The sequence below is a fragment of the Amborella trichopoda genome, chromosome 8, assembly GCF_054954075.1.
Source record: "Amborella trichopoda isolate Santa Cruz 75 chromosome 8, AtrichopodaSantaCruz75HAP2 v2.0, whole genome shotgun sequence".
In the NCBI taxonomy this organism is placed as follows: Eukaryota; Viridiplantae; Streptophyta; class Magnoliopsida; order Amborellales; family Amborellaceae; genus Amborella; species Amborella trichopoda.
Window position 1 is genome coordinate 11,195,903 of NC_142343.1, and position 19,161 is coordinate 11,215,063.

A 19,161-nucleotide genomic window follows, 5' to 3' on the forward strand; every position below is an offset into this window, starting at 1 on the left:
TCATTACGGTACTTAAAGTATCGTAATGCTTAGTCTGGTTATTATGGTACTTGAAGTACCATAATGCAGCAGTTATTATGGTAATACAACTACCGTAAATGTTAGTTTGGTAAAAAAAAACACAAACATGAGGAAAAAGGGTGTGGACGAGGTTTATGAAAGTTGAGAGTTTTTTTTCAATTTGACGAAAATTAAAGTATATTTATGATAATTTGCCTTAAAGATAAAAATAGATTTTCAAATAATCTTAAGATTTTTTTAAACTAAAATTACATATTATGAAAGTTAACCTATTATAAAAATAATAATAATCCCACATCGAGCTGTTCAAGAGGTGTGAAGCTTTACAAAAATCCAAAAGCTCATGACATTATCAACTCGTGCTAGAATACAACGCATGCAGAGCAGTGGACGTGCCAGTTATTATATGGGGCCATTTTGATTAGATCACGTGTCGCTATAGTGAACGATTTTGGATGGAATCACTGATCCATTACGCCATCGAACGCGTGAAAAAATGCGATACCCGAACGCCCAGTGAACTCGACGATACTTTGATGGAACCGGATGGGTGTCACCGATACTCGATGAGGCACCCAATTTTTAAACATTGATTATGATGACGCGCCTTAAGATTGTTTTAGGTTGCGACCTTATAGAAACTAGAACCATACTTAAAAATCTTAATTTTTTTCACGAGAATAATGGTGATGGTCGATATAATCGATATTAAAGGTCCTCAACTCAAATGTTTTTAATTTTCGGTAAGATTTCATATAGGTTTGCTCTTACTATAGGGCTTCATTAAAACATTTTCCAAAAAATTATTTGAGCGCCTGGTATTTTCTTTTCTCTCGCTTCTCTTTCAACTTTGCGCCAAACCACCAAATCGATAGTTGTGAGCCCTGTTTGCCCCTACTCCCCTTTCTTCCTCGTCTGTGATTCCACTATGGGAAAATAAGTAGTGATTTGAGAGTTTTGGAGCTTATCAGGTCTAAATCTTGAGCTTATTTGTAACCTTCCATTTCTGTAATTTAGTGAAGTTTCAATGTGTTGTCATTTTCTTTTCTCTTTTGTTGCAAAATTTAGGTCAATCTCTCTGTCACTCTCGCGTCCCATTGAAGTCTATGGATATTTGATTTCCATGATTGTGCTGTGATGTGTAAAATATCATTTTTGGTGGTGGAAGTCATAGACTGCAATCTATTTATTGTTGGCTTTTACTATCAAAACTCATTCTGTTCGTTCTGATTTACTGCAATCTGTTTATTGTTGGATTTTAGTATCAATTTCACTCTATTCTTCTGATTTACTTGGTTATATCCATGTGTGAGTATCCCATGACCTGTCTCACTGCCATTTTGTTCTGTTTATTAGATAACCAATGAATTAGTTAACCAGTAAAAATCCATTAAAAACTGCACACCAGCAAACAATAGGCCCCTATAATGGCTGAATCGACTGAAAGTAACAGAAACGGTGACCTGTCTTCACTGAGCTTCTGGTTTTTACTGTCCTGTATTTTATCTATAGTAATGGCCACTATGAAGCAGCAGGGAACAAAACAACTTTGTTTCGTGATGTGGGTCGTTCTTTTATACAGGAATTCCTTCTGGTTTTTTGCAAGGTGAAAGGTGTCTTGTGTTTCTGTTGCTCGTTCTTCTTTCCCTTGTTGGGTTTTGGGGCTCTCTTCTCTGGCTGGTCTCCTGGAATAATGCATTTTATTTCAGAGGCCCCCAGCTGTAGTGCGTGAGAAATGAATATCTAATGCTTATATTCCTTTGTTTGAGCTGCAGGAAGGTTGGACTCAAGGAGGGATCCATTTGATTGCATTTTTGAAGAAATCGCTCCGCAGTTGCTTTGAAGGGCAAAAGTGATGACTAATGAGCAATCGGAGCTTGACTCTGATTGGTCCATAGACTCTGACGATGTTGTGGATGAGGATGTCGGAGATGCTCTTGATTGGTTGGATTTGAGGGATGACTCTGAATATCGAGATTTTGATGGCAGTTTGCCAAATGCACAGCGTCCTAATGCTCACGGTGGCATTCATTCTCGGCCACGTTCTACAGCTACTTCACTACAACCCCTTAGCAACCGGAACCAGAAGTTCTCAAGCCATATTCATGCAGGCCCCCTCGAGGTAATCTCCTCATATTGTTATTGTGTTGATTTTGTATATTAATCTCTTGTTCAAAGACTTCAATAAATGGCAAGATTTAAGGTTGCTTTTCTTTTTGGAGTAAAGTTAGTATGTACTGTATAATTACAAGACAATCCCCTAGACAAAATGGGGAATCAAATGTTCAAGATGGAAAACCTGAAGAGGAAAGAACCCCCAAAATGTTATATAGATGGCCCTAAGTTGAGAAGCCTGCCTTCAGGAAAATGGTAAATAATGAGATAATGGAAATCCGCACCCCTTCTTTTGTAAGGGCATCAGCCACAGGTTTCGCTTTTCTCCAAACTTGCTTGAAAGCAACCATCATTGAGCTCATGATGTTGAAAATTTGGTCAGAAAATGGGCTCAAGCAATTGCCATAAACACCCTCAATTCCTGCCAGCCCAGGGTTGCCAAAGGGAGCATCCATTGAAGTTGAGCTTGATGGCTCCCTCTATGGGCAGGGACCAGTTGCTGCACTGAGAGCGTCATAACTTTAAGCTTGCTGTTTCTAGAATTTCATTGTTAGTTTTACTCTTATTGTTTATGGGATTTCTTGCTGGACTTGCTCTTTATTGAGAATGTTTATGTGCAATGAAACTCTCTCTTTCAAAAGTCAGGCTGTTCTGTTATCTCAGTAAAGTTCAGTTAAAGTAATCACCAACAAGAGAAAAGGTTAGCAGTTGCCTTTTCTTTTACTCTATTGGCTGGTACGTTAGTGTCTTAAGGGATGATAATTATACTTCTAACCCTCCTTACGCACCTATTGAACCAAACATCACCAGATAAAATCAGTGCAATAGTGTGTATCTTATTATTTTTGAATCATTGTGGTTTTAATGTTGTTCTTGGACTAATGTCTCAGCTTTATTACTTCATTCTAATCATAAAACTTTTATTGTGTTAGTTATCGTGGAGAAATATCTTGGGCTTTGATTAATGCACATCATGCTTCTTATCATTCCGAAATCTGAAATACTGTAGGGGAAGTTTATTTTGAAGTGATATCTCATACAATACTTCAAAGCATAGTTACTGGAACCTTGTAGGAAATGTCAACGACCTGCTCCGGAACCTCCATTCCATGGTTCCAGAGGAATCTTGGATGGAACACGGATCCCTATATTGTGATCCGCGTTCCCAGTAGGTTCGAAGCGCGGTTCTAAAGTGTATGACACAATGCATATGATTTTTTTCTCTATTTGGCACTGATTCATATGCAATGATTCAGTTTTGTGCTCAATGGTACTGTGAGCCCACGCATCATTCTTGATCCCTTAAAATATACTATTGCGATTCCTTCCCCATGGAATCGCGCTTCCCTGTGACAAGGATCGTACTCCCTTGAAATAGGATCGTAAAGACGGCGATCCCAACCACAAGGAGCTATCCCAACCACAAGAAGCTTCCAACAATCCATGGTTCCACGGACCCGAGCCTGCTCCCGCTCTGGGGAACACACCCACACCTGAACCTGACAACTATGCTTCAAAGTCATATAAATTGTAGAGTGATAAATCATTTCTCTTTATATCACATGAAAGGGGCTTTTTTTCTGTCCGGATATCTGAAATTCAATCAATATATTACATGTAATAGTCACTGATTGCTTTATGAGAAGTCACGGAGAGCAGAGTGATCTAATTTTCACTTATATCACTGGAAATTAAAGGAAATGATATATGATTTTATGATTCCATTGTGCAAGACTTGCAGCATATCCTAGGGATAGAGGGTCGTGTTTCTAGAGGAAGAGATGGGGCTTAGACCTTCACTCTAGTTGCACTACTTTGTCAAGTGGTTGATGTTTATACCCGATTTCGAAGGGAATGGCATTTTGACTGTTCAGCCTGACCTCGACCTTGAACAAAGTCTTTCAAAGGCAGTTTTGAGGTTTGATCGAATTGTAGCCTACAAGAGAAACTAGCCGTGAGACTGCTTTCTCATGGACCACCGGCTTCGATGACTTGTGAGGCAATGAAACTGAAAATTCATTAAAGAGAAAGTTTGGGAAAAAGATTTGAGAATAAAAGAGAGAGAGGTTTAGAAAATACCTTGGAAACATAGCGAAATTAATTAAACAAAATGAATAAAAAATACAAAATAGAGAGAAAAGAGGGATTGGGTCTACATGGAGCAAAGCCGTAGTTGTGTCCCTAGTTAAGAGTAATCGGTGCAAGGGGACCGCTTCCTGTTGTCTTTTTAATGTCCTGAGCTAGAGACGCTTGACTTGAGGTTGTGTCGAGTCAGAGGAGCCTTCATGGTATGGCGGGCCACAGTGGACTACAATTTAGTCTTGGTGGTCCATAGGCTAGAGTTTTGGTGTTTTGTGTGAGGGCTAGAGAGGTGAAACTAAGCTTGTTGGAGTTGCCCCTAGGCTAGGGTTTGGCTGAGATTAGGCTTCTATGGTTGAGGGGCGAATAATTTTTGTCAGAATTTTAGCGTTAGGGCTATATGAAAGGGTTCTAGACTAATACGGGTCTGTTAGTTCAGTAAGTAGCCCCTGTACTATGCTATATTGTATAGGGTATAGGACTGTGCTCCTGCTTAACGAGAGTACACTGACTGTAGTACTCCCCCCGAGGGGAATAGTGTAGCTAGGAGGGTTCCATCTGCCTTAGGAATTGTGGCAAGGGGGGTCATTCCCGTATTAGCGCGCCTGTCTACAAGGCTGCCCTAGAAGACGAATAGTTAATAGTATATATTCCTTAACTTAAAAAGGTACCCCTTTTAGTCCCAGTTCTCTGGCTTGTGAGGACCTCTGAGCCTGCCGCAAGCTAATGAAGGGCCTTGAAAAGTCCTTGGGTTAGGTTTGGTTGTTATCAGTGGGTGAGAACGGCTTGAATATGGCCCTACCCAAATGGTGGCTCGATCTTACTCGTCGATCTTCTGCCAGCTAACATAGCTCTCATGCGTGTTATGTTAGAATGTGAATGTAATATGTAGGTTCACAATGTCTGTGGGCCCAGAACAGGGGCAGTTACCTGCCATCTATCCCCCTGATTCTTCTAATGGCCATTGTGTGTTGCATAGGGTTTAAAGGTGGGGTTTATTGGGGGTTTGTTAGGGTTTAATGATCCATCTTTATAGTTCAAGTACATAATTTTGGGTCAAAACTAGGGCTAGGTTAGTTTAGGCTGGTAAGGATTACGGGCGTAATTTAGGCTTTGAGATTTTAATCTAGTCTTAGGCTCAATTTGGAAGGTGTTATAATAGTTTTAAGGGTGGGTTGGCCAATTTAGGCAGGTTTTAGAGGGAGACTAGTTTAATTAAGTAGGTTTGAGCTAGTGGGTTCAGCAATTTAGGGCTTCCTAAGTGTGTATTGGGTCAACTTGGTGGATTTAGCCATGAGAATATGTTTTTGGTGCTTTTTGGGAATGCGTGCTATGTTAACATGTAGACAACATTGACAATTACATTCACAGTGGCTTTCTAGAAAATCTCGGAGAAAATGGGCTTTGCGTGAGTATAGAACACGCACGTGTATTTATAACAATCGCACTCAAGGTGATTTCCTGGAAATTTTGGCAAAAATAGGCTTTGCGTACGAACTGAACACCAATGCGTATTGATAGAGTATTTATTGTGTATTGTATCAACTCGCATGCGTATTAAAATCGCTCGCACATGAACCAAAATGGAATTTTTGAAAACAATCTTGTTGAGGTCATAACTTCCAAACTGTATATTCAATTTAAGTCATTCTTGAATCATCGGAAAGCTTATGGCCTCCTCTATGGAAAGCTGACGGCCTCCTCTACAATTTGGAATCAAGGTTGGTCCAATTTGGGTGAGTTTTGAGGGGTCTATGTGGCTTGGACTTTAAAGTGTTGGCTTTCAGGTTTTTGGGTGTCGGATTGGTGTATGGTTAGTTTTCTATGTTTCTTACGCTCAGGGGTGTCTAGGTCAGATTGGTGGGTTTAAAGTCTGGGTTTTAGGTCCAAGAAGGTGACTAGGTCAGAGTCCTACAATTTCTTTGGCTACCTGTTTCATGGAATTCCATCAGTCGAAAAAGTGGGGTATCTACAGTTGCGTCCCAAGTTGTTTTTCGTTTGAGTTAAATGGATTACCCACAAAAGGATTATTTATATGTTTGTATGTTTGCATCTTTGTGTTGAATTTGTATTGGTTTTTTGGGAACTCTCTGATTTTGTTTTTGATATACGAGGAAGTCATCTATTTTGCGACATCTTCTCATGTATGTCTTGATATTAATGAGCCAAATTAAGAATAAGCTAACATGTTTAAATTTTGATTTGAATCACACTACAAGACTGGCCAATGATGTCCTTAAGAGTATTACTTGAGATTTGATCAATCCTATGGTGTATTGACGAATCTGAGTGCAACATAATTTTTGAAACATGAATGTTTTTTCCTCCTTTTTGCTGCATGGAAACCATCCACATGTTTCTTTTCCATTTCAAGATCTATGTTGGCATGAGAGAGCTGAAGGAATTCGATTGGAGGGTGATGTTTTTAGCCTATTGTTATGGAAAAGCTAAGAATCGTACGTTTGTATTTTGAAGCATTTGATTTATATTTATTGGTGGTTACGTTCATTGGTGGCTTCCTGAATGAACGTATTCATTGGGTTGGAAGTAGAGATAATAATGCTTGCAGGTTCATAGAGATGATTGAGATGTTGGACATATGTCATTTGTCTTCATACCATTTATTACTGGATGGTAATGAAATTGCTTATTATCTTGCCAGAGAAGGTTTGTCTTGAGAATTGCCAAGTGCTAATTCATAATTCTTCATTGACGCGTGTTTTAGTTATTAAATAGCAATGTTAGGTGTAAGGAAGAAGTCATAATTTGCAAGTAGGAATGGGACGTTTAGTATTTAGTAACAGTTCGAATGATTTTTGTATTTGGGGGTCTAAGTATCACACTTGGGAGCAAATGAATATTTTAACAGGTCAATGCGTAATACTTCCTTGTTTACAGCCAACTAATTAAAGAAGAACTATGTGGCATGTAATGCAACAAGCTTTCTTTTTATGAAGGCTATGATCTTCTGTTCATTTGTTAATTTCAGACACCCCTTACTTAAAGATGGTAAACATTAACGACTCAAAAAAAAAAAAAGGTTAAATGTCACTTGCCATGGCTATTGTCTAATTGTCATTTATATGCTTTTGTTTTAAATGGCTTGATATTGTGGCTAGGTCTATTTGGGTTAAAATTTTACAAATAGAAATTGTTGAGGTCAGACAATGCATTCATCTCTCTGGATATTCTTTTGTTGACCATTTTGTTTTTGAGGGAATTCTTTTGTGAACCTTAGTTGCTTTGCCTAATATTAACAACTTTTGTTAAATGGGAGTTTCTTTTCACTAGAATTGTCCTGCTGAGTCTGAGTTACCTTCTTTTAATTTTGGTAGATGTTATGTATGTTGCATATTGATATGGGGATTTGAGTTGTGCAGGAATGGGAGGGAAGACTGAATGTTGGCATGTCAAACTCAGTGGCAACTGCTATTCGTGAAAGTGTTCGAGGTATGGCTATTGGAAGGACTAGAACTACTGAGAAAGCAGACCGTGCCACTGTTGAGCAGGTTACCTTTTTATTCTTTATGAGTGGTCCTTTGAGCAGGCTACCTTTTAGTTTACATGCATTTTCTGAGGGTCAATGATTATGTTGACTGTCTCTTCTATATCACGCATGAATTACCAAGCTTGTCATTCAGGCATCTTTATTGTCTGTTATCTTTCTTTTTGATTGTTATCATGTTAATTGCATCTGAATTTTGAGGTGGTTTAAAACCCAATAGTTGTTATGGGGACGTGTTCTATCTTTTTACTTGGACTATCCATAAAGTTATTGATGACACCTCTCGATTTGGGAATTAGACTACTATATTTCTTTAGCAGTTGTTTGAGATCTTGTCGCTTGTAAGTTACATGCAATTTAAAAGAATCAAGTTTTCGGCATGGTTTATCTGAAAATTGTCATGGTTTATTGTCTCGTGTGCCTATGATCAAAGGGGTTGATTTATAGCATTTTACTCTCCAAAACCTTTTATTTGCTCTGGCCTAATCATGCTTTATCTCTCCTGTAACATGAGGTTGGCAGCCTCGCTTTTGCCAACATTCTACTTAACTTTTATGTGATAAATCATTTTCCTAATTGTTGGTATCCTATTACAGTTAAGATAGAATTCACCTATTAAGTATTACCTCGTATATATTGTTTTGTTATTGATTAAATCGCAATCGTTGTAATAGTATCATGATATTGGCAGGCTATAGATCCAAGAACTCGCATGGTATTGTTCAGAATGTTGAACCGTGGTGTGTTCCATGATATTAACGGCTGCATTTCTACCGGAAAAGAAGTATGTTATCATCCAATTCTTATGGTTTGCAGATCCATTCAAACTCCTTTATATTTCTGTACTTTTATTATTTTCTCATTGTTCAATTAATTTCCGCTTTGACATCTAATTTTGATAACCATAAGTTTATGGAAACTTGTAAATGAGCATGCATTTACATGCATTACGGGAGAATACACATGAATGTATTACGGTACATATGCATCATTCTTTGTATCCTCCCTTATACGTGCATTGTTTGTATTCTATATCTGAGATGCACATCCAGTTATTGGGATGCTTGGGGAGAGGACCTTCGTTGGGTATGTGAATCCACATGACGCTCCATCAAGAGGAGAAAGAAAGATGGGAGCATAGATGATGGAAGGCAATCCCATTCCCTTTATTTTCTATGCTGGAGGGAGGTTCATTGCAATTTGCGCCATTAACCTTTATCACTCTTTTTTCCATCCTCATCAGCCCTTTGTAGAGATGTTTCAAAATAGTAACCCAATGTTTTTTACTACTAATATCTAAATCAACCAAACCCTCTCTGAAGTACTTGAAATGCCTAATCTTTATTTCAAATGCCTCTAGAGTTCCATATTTCTGTGTTATATCTCTCCAAATTCATACGTCAAAGATGCAACGTCACCAAAGTTTGACTTCCGTGTGCCTGCCCTAAGTAACCTGCTATATGCGTTCTGCATATGTACATGAGTGGGATGCATTTATGGGTTGAAGCTGACTCTGAATTGGTCATTAGAACGTGTTCAAAACACAAATCAGAGTAGAAATTTGAGAGGAAGGTAAATGAAATACTAAACTTTGTGAGTGGATTTGCTGAAGCTTGTTTTTCACACATCAACTGTGGAGACAATGAAATTGCTGATCTTCTTGCTAAGGTCGGTGGCCTTTCGAACATTTGTAGATTTGGCAAGGTTTCCCACTTTTCCTTCTCTGCCTTATAGAGAGATCTGAACACTGTTCATTTCAGATTTGTGTAAACCTCGTGAAGTTAGACCCAGTAATTTAAAATCCGGGATGTGGCCAAAAGCGTTGGGGGGGCCGATGCGGCGATGTGGCTTGATGCGGTCCGGATGCGGGCACATCGTGGCGATGTGGTCAATAAATATAACAAACTCAAAACAATCTAAAAAACTAGGTTAATGCATGGAAAAAAATATGGAGGTGATATATGTGATAGTAGGTATTTAGATTATTCATTAACTCCAAAAGTACTAGCTATCGGAGATTATGTTATCCACGATTCCCTGATAGAAACTAGAAACTTGAAACTAGCTTCATAAAACATTCAACAATCAACAACCATAAGAACAAATCTGCAACCAAAAATTTTAAAGTTGCAAATTTTATAAACTCTTTAATCTTGACAAGAGTCAATGAAGTCCATGAAGTTCTTTGACTCGGTTTGTATGCTTTTTATAAACTTTATAAATTTATAAGCATGTTGTAACTTTACGATATCAGAGCATTTATGAAGATCAATAAATTTTATGAACTCATGAATTTGTAACTTTACTGTATTTGTTCATGAAACTTTTTAAAGTTAAAAATTTTATTTGAAAAGTATTGGGAAAAGTTCTTCGATTTGTAACTTTTAATCTTCATGGATTTTAGTTTGTAGTATCTTGTATTACAAATCGAAGAATTTCAACAAATAAAATTTCCGCCCAATTTTTTTTTTTTGAATCAATCGATCCAATCAAAGCCATAGATGTGGCTGAAAAATGTTGTTTGGGTGGTTTAATACCCCCCAAACCCTTTCCCGCCATTTTCAAAGGTCAAAATGACCTTATTGCCCTGCCTGAGGGGTACAGTTTTGAAAAAAATGGTGGACAGATTATGCGGCGTGATGCGGGTTGCGGCTCTGATGCAGAGGGATACGGCTCTGATGCGGGCGCATCTCTCCAAACTGCATATGTGGAAAAGCGCGATTGTTTGGGTAGCGCATAGCGCCTGATGCGGCCGCTTATGCAGCGATGCGGCCGCATATGCAGCGATGCGGCCGCATATGCAGCGATGCGGCCGCATATGCAGCAATGTGGCTGCATTTTAAAACACTGGTTAAACCTAATTTTGGTTATACTTTTTGTTTATGGGATATGTAAGTGGAAGTGTTTTCTTGTTGTTTCTTTCTTTTGTTATTGTGACTCTCTACGCACCCTTTCTAAATGGAACTTTGGATCGGTACCTCTCTGAAACATCCTTATTTTTGTGCAATTAATACAATGGGGTGGGTCCCAGAAAAACCCTGTTTCACTCAGCCAAAAATACGTGCAAGGGTTGCATATACAAATTTTTGCTTTCACATGTATGCCTGTTAATCACATTTTTTATTGGTGCCAAAATGTCTAGTATGAACACTCTTCTCTCTTTGCAGGCAAATGTTTATCATGCATCAAAAGCTGATGGTCAGGAGTTGGCTATTAAAGTGTACAAAACTTCTATACTAGTGTTTAAGTAAGTTTAGATAAACCTACTTCATAATTTATTTTCCTTTTTTAAATGAATAACTTTTCCTTCCTTCAGTAGCATTTAAGGTCTAATTCATTATATATATGATGTGTTGGTTTTGATTAAATTAAACTGTAATAAGAATTAGATGGATACTATTTTCATCTATAAAAGTGTATTGACGACTGTCAGCGGCTGGGATATGGTGATGCCTAGTGCTAATGGAATTTGTCTTTGGCTTTATAGCTGTTTCCTCTATTATTGCTACTGCTGCTGCTGGTTGGTTAATCCAATGGGGACAATGTCTAAGATGAAAAGATACCAACCACCAGGCGTTAATTCTTGAAGTCAGCTATTCAATATTGATTCATAACTTGAGAAATTAAAAGTGATGTATGGTATAAAATATAAAGTGTATATGATGAAACTGGGTGAGGTGTGGAAGGAGGCATAAAGTTGAGTTTCTTTTTCTTGATTGTTGTGAAAAATGATAAACCCTAAAGGACAGGTTTAGAATGCTTACTGTCTTTCTACAGCTAGACCAAAGCCCAAGGGACAAAAGGTACTAGTTAATAGGCAAAAACATGAGTACATCCCCTGCTGTAAATCCTTAGTTTTCCTCTTTAAGCTGGTTCATGGATGTCCGATCGATGTGCACAATTTGCCTAGGGTGAACTGTGAACGTATATGACGTTCACCTTCAAATTTGACGGATACATCCAGAAGTTGGTCGTCTGTGCAGGTATAAGGAGTCCAAATGCCTTTGGCAGCTGCGTTTTCTTGGAATGCTTAGGAGCATAGTTGTTGGGATCAATTGCAGGATCTGTAGCGGGAGCGGCGGATCCTGAAACTATAGATCCTGAAAGTTTAGAAGATCCCTATAGTTGGGAGCATCGTTTGTGCATTGTATGTGTCCCGGACAAGATCCCAAAATGTTAGGTCTTAGGAATCTCGTTTCCAACCTTTTGGAGATCTTGTTCCCAACCTTGAGTGTATATTGTCTAGGACTGCATTACTCTTTCAAGTAGGATCTCTTATTTATAGCTAGCAAATAATGCAACTATATTAAAAGAACAATTGCATTTCTAGCTTGCTATAAATAAGAAATATCTGTTTGGTCGTTGTCTTGGTCTTAAGATGGGAATCGAGATCCCTAACAATGGGATCGACATAACTGACAATGGGGATCGGGATCTCAAAATTTAAAAATTGAGATCCCTTGAAGATCCCTTTCCGGGATCGATGGATCAAGATTCCGAGGCAAAAATGCCACCTAGCTTGGGAGATCCCAGCCACTAGGCTTGGGAGAATTATGAATGGTTGAATGGTGCTATTTGAATTCTGGGGTATTGCTTTTTTGTTTTCTTGTCAGTAACCGCAAATATTAAAATAATTTTTAATTAGTTTATGATTACAAAAGGTCTTCTTGTGTCTTTATGTAATGGAAGGTGTTACTGCAAGAATGTAATTCATTTGAGTTCTTCTCATGTTGCTTGGCAACAGTTAGGTTATGACTTTTAATTTCTCATGAAGCATGACAATAGTTGCCATTCTTTTACCACTGTATGAGAGGCTGCACTAATGCACCATCTCTGGGGTCTTCTGCATTGTTATTGCGTGGGGCTTCCCCCAGTGAATGCTTGGCACGAAGTTATTCTTCTTTGAGTTCCGCTAACCGCTTTCTGGAACCACAGTTTATGGTCCTTTGGTTGTCTTATAGCTTGTTTGGATGTTTACTGAGGTGAAAAAAAGGCCATTCACAACCTCCAACCTGGTTGTCTATATTTACCTGCTAAAGAAATACTTTGGTTTCTCTATGTTGAATATCTCTGGTTATCAGTTTCACATTCTCTGCTTCTTTATCCTTTTAATAATATTATCGTATGCATAACTACTTAGATGCAGATACACAAACAATATATGAAAGCACTAATGTATTTGTGACTTACAAGGATGCATGTAGTCGTGCATATTGATATGTATGTTCTTCATTACTGTACACAAATTGGACAAACATGCATATTTAGAAAGTAGTTATAGAATGGAATAGTCAGGCTTCATATTCAAAGGGCAACATGACTAGGATCATGGCTGCTCTATGAAAGGAAACTGAGCACAAATGATCACCATCAAGAAGTGGTTCCTTCACTGCTTCATTGCCTTGAGATTCTGTAAGTCTAAACTCCAAAGACCAAAAGTTTATTGTTGGGGTTGATGGCCTTTAAAGGCCTTGAGAGCATGTAAAAATAAATAATTTATAGTGGCTGTTTGTACTCTACTGGAATGTTGGTTGACTGGCCTTGGGTTGAGTGGTTCATTGCCCAGGTCATGTTAAAAAAACCCTTCCTTTGGGCATGGGCACTACCCTTGAGGGTTTCAGTGGGTAATTCTTTGTTGAGATCGGAGAGATGTCTAGGGATGATATGAGAGCCAGGAAGTCACCGAGATTCCTTCATGTTGCTTACCCACTATCCATCTAAGGCATGGATAGCTCAGATTCTATTCTCTCTGCAACTCATAGATTACCTAGGAGCTTGGTCAAATTTGAGTCACAATGGAAGGTGGCATAACCCTAGGCCCTGAAGGGCTATTTAAAGGGGTGGTTCCTCTCATTCTCACCATCCAAGTGGTTAGACCTCTCTCTCCTCTCTCCTCAACACCCTAATTTTCACTCTCTATCGCTCTCTCTGGTCTCCTCTCTCTTGGTTAGGCGATGCCCCACCCAGTAAAGGCAGAGCAATAAGAAGGTGGCATGCCGCCTTGGCTAACTTGAGAGGAGGCATGTGCAGCTCAATGATTTTTGTTGTTCAAAGGGCGGTGCCACATTGTGGGATGCCCTAGTTTTGGGTTGAAGGATACCTAGTGGTTTTGTGTTCATGCTCACATGCCCATAGGCGCTTCCCAGATTTGGAGGATTCAAGCAGGGTTAAGGGTTAGTGTGCCATCGGTTTGGTAATCAGGTGTGAGTTGTGCTAAGTCCTATGGGGTGGCCCTTGGCAAAGTTCATATATTCTTCCCAGCTTCAGATTAGTCTTCCTAGCTTTTCTTGTTTATTTTCAGTTTTAATTCTCATTTTATTTTTTTGATTTCTATTTGTATTAGGATTTCTTTTTGAATTAGGATTCCAATTTGACTTAGAATCTACTTGTAATTGAAATCAGTTTATGAAATAAAGTTTTATTTTCTTTAAGGCAGTAATAGTTAAGATCCATAGGTTGTAGTAGGTTTTATTTTTTCGCTTCTGCTGTTAGTAAAAGAAAAATGAATTTTTTTTTATTTTACACCCCCGGAACCCTATGTAGTCACTACTTTCATTTATGACATATAAATAAAAAAGATAATCAATACACTAAACGGTTCTAGTCTCAAGTCTCAAGTCTCAATCAGATAAGTCATATGATTACCCATCATGTGTCATTCAGATAAGTCATATGATTACCCATCATGTGCATGGTGAATCTTCAACCAAATACCTTAAAAAACACTTTCGAAAACTAGCTGTATTGGCCGTCCAAAGATTCCTCTAATTTCTTTTGAAAACTTTGGATGAAAATAAATTTGATTTCTAATTTCTTGTTATTAACCTCATAGTTACATGTAAATATGGTTTGAACAGTGTTTTGGGGGGTGTAAACACCCCTCATATCCTTTTCCCTTTCTTTCAGTGGCTAACATTACCTAAAATGCCCCTGCTCATGGGCGATCTCCTCCCATGAGCATTAGGCCGCATATGTGGGTGCATCGTGCCCTATGCAATGCGCCTGCATATGAGGGCGTTTCATCATATCTTTTATATGCTGGATGGAGCAATGTGCTCCGGGCCACATAATGCATTATCCAGCTGCATAGTGTGTTATGCAACCGCATTTGAACACAATGCTCCTCATCATAGATTGGCCGCATCTGAACACATCCTTCGTAATTCCTGTCCACATTATAGAGAGGTGTCTTGGCTGCCTCTTAGGGCACTCAAAAGAAATGATGCCCAGGCTTGCCACACTTACACACTTGGGACCCTGCTCTTGCATTTTAAGAGCCCTACTCACAGCCATACCTTTTCTTACCTTTGCTCTATCACTGTATTGAGGGTCACCTTGCTGTCCAGGACCAGCAGTACGCCCTTTAAAGGCTGAAGAGGACCCTCGAACATAGGAGAACTTCAACATTGTTGCAACCTTTCAGGCTAATTGCTAAGCTTCATCATCGCAAAAATTCGGTGCAAAATCAACTCTTGATTTGAATTTTCAGGCCACTTACATAATGTGCAACGCGCTGATCATCATTCTCGTGGATCTCATTACAACTCATTAAAATATAGAATTTTTCGGTGTCTTTTGCGTGATCTTCGCTTTCTGTGGCTGGTGATGAAACCTGATACAAGTCTTGGGCTTAATCGAATGGGACAAGCTTCTCTTTCAACCCCGATGTCATCTTCCTTCAAGTTACGATTTTGTCTTTCCCTTTTCAAACCCAATTTTCTTGCACTTGTTGCAACCAAAGCAGGGCAAGACTCTTCAGCCCCATTTAGCTTTCTTTGGAGAATTCTTTCCACTCGGAGAAGGTCTCACTACGAGCAATCCAATCTAGGAAATCATAGGTTTCCAATTAACCGGTATATTCGGGCACATTGACCCGAATTCCACAGTCTGAACCTTCAAGAGCACTTACGAACTGATCCTCAAACATCAAGGGATTGTCTCCCCCTGGATATGAAATGGGTTCATCTCCTCCGCGGAATCAATTCCATCACTTTGATGACCCACTGCACCGCGTTCAGTGCGGTAGATGCATCTAATGCATTTGTTCCTTAATCTCCTTATTAGATCGTTTAATTCTTCCTATGTTGGTCCGGATCCACCACCATGGCAATGGCCTCCTTTACCTCCTCTATTAGCGATTGCACAACTTGTAGTGCCTCTGGCGCTTTGGCAACAAGCCTAATCTAATACCAAATGATGAATAACAAACCAACAATAGAGAATAGCCAAAGCAAAGATTTTAAATCTCGATTGAAAGTTGAAAGGGAATCTTACTCGCTATGCTTCTTAGTGATTTCTGGTTAAATCCTGACTCACAACATTAATAAATGAAATCTCAATTCTACTTGAAATTGGACTCCCAATTAGAATTGAGCATGAAATAACACTTTCACCTTATGTGGGAAAAAAATGATTTTACCCTTAATTAGCTAGGAAGATTTTGGACTCAGATTTCAGGCCTTTAGAGGCCAAGCTATACCTGTTTTGGTGTCATAGAGCTCTGAAATCCATTTCCGAATGGGAAGTTATGGCCTCTGGAAGATGCATTGTTCAAAATTCTCCTAAGATTCTTCTCATGAATATAGTCGTACAAGTTGGAGTGCAGGCCTATCCTTTTGCAGCTGCACCTTGGTTCACTTCCTTCCTCTTTGCTTGCTCCCTTTCCCATACATCAAGTGTGTTTCTTCAGGCGATCCCTTTCTAGGACAATTGGTTTGCTTCTTTTGTGCTTGATTACCAGATTAACATACCCCCCATAATTGTTCCTGCTCTTGTGGCCGATCCACCTGTCTAACCAGTCTGAACAGGCAGGTTCGACTGGCCAATGACAGTTGAACATTGGCATTAACCTAATTTTAATCCTAACTGCTTTAATCTGGCAGAGGACTGGTCCAACTAGCCATTCTGGTCTTGTCCTATTGAGCCTGGGTTATATGCCTGGCACATCTTTGCATTTTGGATGTCAGCCCTTACTTTAGGCGGTGTTTTCATTCATTGCCTTTTGCTTGTGATATGAGAAATGAGTTTGACCTAATTCATAATGATTTTTAAATGTGTATGATGGGCAGGCCATCGAATCTGGTGTGTTGATTCTCGATTGACCCATTGAGTTTTGTAAACTGTGTTACACACACAACATGTACATTGAAAAACCTGCAGGAATCTGTCTCATGCACCTAGGCATTGTATGATCCTTATGGTAATAAGAGACTAAGTAGAAAATTTTTCCCGTGTTATCAATTCATATTACGAAAGATCATGTAACATATATGCTAATTTCCTGATGCTAAATTGAAAAATGCTCTAGGTCCTTCTTTGTGTAATTTAATATTATCTTGCATTCAAATATGGATTTATGCTACATCCTCGTGTTAAGATATTCTCTACCATGAATTAAATGCCTGATTGGTTACAAATGCCGGTTTTCATGTGTGCAATTTGAGTTTTTATTTTGTTTTGCTTGTGAAGAACAAAAGAATATTATATAAATTGGTAACTTCTTTGTAAAGTAATATTGCGTTTGTAACTAAAATTAGTACATTGTAAGATTTCCTATGAATCTTCCCTTTTGTTGAACTGATTCTTCCTTCTGAATTTCAGGGATAGAGAGAGGTATGTTCAAGGCGATTTTCGATTTAGACATGGATATTGTAAGCACAATCCAAGGAAGATGGTAAAAACTTGGGCAGAGAAAGAAATGAGAAACCTTTTTAGGTAATGCTCTCCGAATCAGTTTTGGGTATATTGAACTGAATTTGTTTTATTCATATGAAATTATGAAGAAGCATGTGCATACATGGATGTAAAGACACAAATGCAACACACACATTTGAGCACACAGAAATGTTTATTAGTGATTTAAAAGTCCAACTTAGGCTTAGACTTGCCCTAGTCGTTCAAATCATGCCTGCGAGGTCCAATGAGCCTGAAGCCGCGAAACTGAGGTAGACCAGGCTAATGACCTAACTTCTGGATCACTGAGCAGTTCCATGGTGAACTAGTTCGAGTCTCTTAGCTTTAACCGAGTCAACCGAGACTCATTGGGTCTCACATTATTGGTTTTGTGCCCTTCCCAACCCATCCTAGAAGAAGGCTATACAAAGAAGCAGAGCTGAGCTTTTCGGTTCGCTGATCCCTGAGCTACCGCTTTCGGCCGGCTGTTGATAGCTAAGCTCCCCTGCTTCGTGTGTGCTCGTTCGGATTCGAGCTTTCTTTCACCCTTTGCAAAAACAATTATTCAATCTGCCTGACAAGGAAAGACACATTCCACCCATAATAGGAAGAAAAGCATGTTATTCAGTTCAACCCCCCCCCCAAAAAAAAAAACAGATAATAGGCCATCTAAAATTTGAAATCCACCGAAATAATGAAAGAAACTAGGCTCACTATCTGCCCAAAGCATAGTTGCTGGAGCCTTGTAGGAAAGGTTACTGACCCACTCCAGAACCTCGATTCCGCGGTTCCAGCTAGGAATCTTGGATGGAACACGGTTTCCTATATTGTGATCTGCGTTCCCAGCAGGTTCGAACCGCAGTTCTCAAGTGTATGACATAGTGCATATGATTTTTTCTCCATTTGGCACTGATTCATATGCAATGATTCAGTATTGTGGCTAATGGTATTGTGAATCGACGCATTATTCTTGATCCCTTAAAACATAATATTGCAATTCCTTCCCCATGGAATCGCACTTCCTTGTGATAGGGATTTCACTCCCTTGATATAGGATCTTACGGACGACTATCCCAACCACAAGGAGCTTCCAACAATCCATGGTTCCGTGGACCCTCTCCCTCTCCCGCTTCCGCTCCCGGGAACGCACCCGCACCCGTCAACTATGGCCCAAAGTGGAAGAAAAATATTCCTACTCTTTCTCCATAGCATCCAATCCACCTAAAAAGGCAAAAAACCGGGCACCCCAATCTGCCCATAAAGAACAAAAACAAGCTATCTAATTTACCCAAAAAGGTGAAAGAAATGCTTGCCTGTTCTTCAAGGTATACAATCCACATAAAAAGGAATAGTCCTTCTCAAAGCACTCTAGATGTAGAGAGATCAGCGGATATTTTTCCAAATCCATAAGTTTTGTTCCTTTTATTTTGTCTTGCCAATAATTTTAATTTTCCTTCAGCATTCTGACTTTTCTTCCCCCTTGTTTTCATGTTTTTCATTGGCCCAGACTAGACTTGTTGAGCTACTCAGCTCGGGCCTTGCCTGGTTCCTATCCCAATCCTTTTTTCGAAGCACTGATGTTCACACATGTGTGCATTGCATTTGCATACGTTTTTACTGTATCCATACATTGATATAGGCATGTTGACATGAATGTGCATATATGTGATGCGGGACAAAATTATCCTAATTTTTAGTTTTTGTTTAATATTAAAAGATATATATTTTAATTTTAGTTTTAGAGTCTATTTCTAGGGTTTAAGTTTTTT

The 19,161-nt window shown here is 39.0% G+C and overlaps 1 protein-coding gene across 5 annotated transcripts in view; it reads left to right on the plus strand.

Annotated features, from left to right (window-relative positions):
• The first annotated feature begins 631 nt into the window (after positions 1-631).
• Positions 632-19,161, plus strand: part of LOC18436015 (uncharacterized) — a 40,224-nt gene continuing 21,694 nt past the window's right edge. For 2 of the 5 annotated variants that reach the window (XR_016060537.1, XM_006846043.4), the window contains exons 1-6: positions 747-992; positions 1,797-2,143; positions 7,596-7,724; positions 8,412-8,504; positions 10,888-10,967; positions 17,321-17,434. Coding sequence is in view for 4 of the 5 variants with exons in the window: in XM_006846043.4 (XP_006846106.1) it covers positions 1,877-2,143; positions 7,596-7,724; positions 8,412-8,504; positions 10,888-10,967; positions 17,321-17,434 (683 nt within the window). In the remaining variant the exon portion in view is untranslated. Of the gene's footprint in view, positions 993-1,518; positions 1,628-1,796; positions 2,144-7,595; positions 7,725-8,411; positions 8,505-10,887; positions 10,968-17,320; positions 17,435-19,161 lie in introns of those variants that run through there. The other 3 variants (XM_020668389.2, XM_020668388.2, XM_020668387.2) reach the window with 3 other exon arrangements.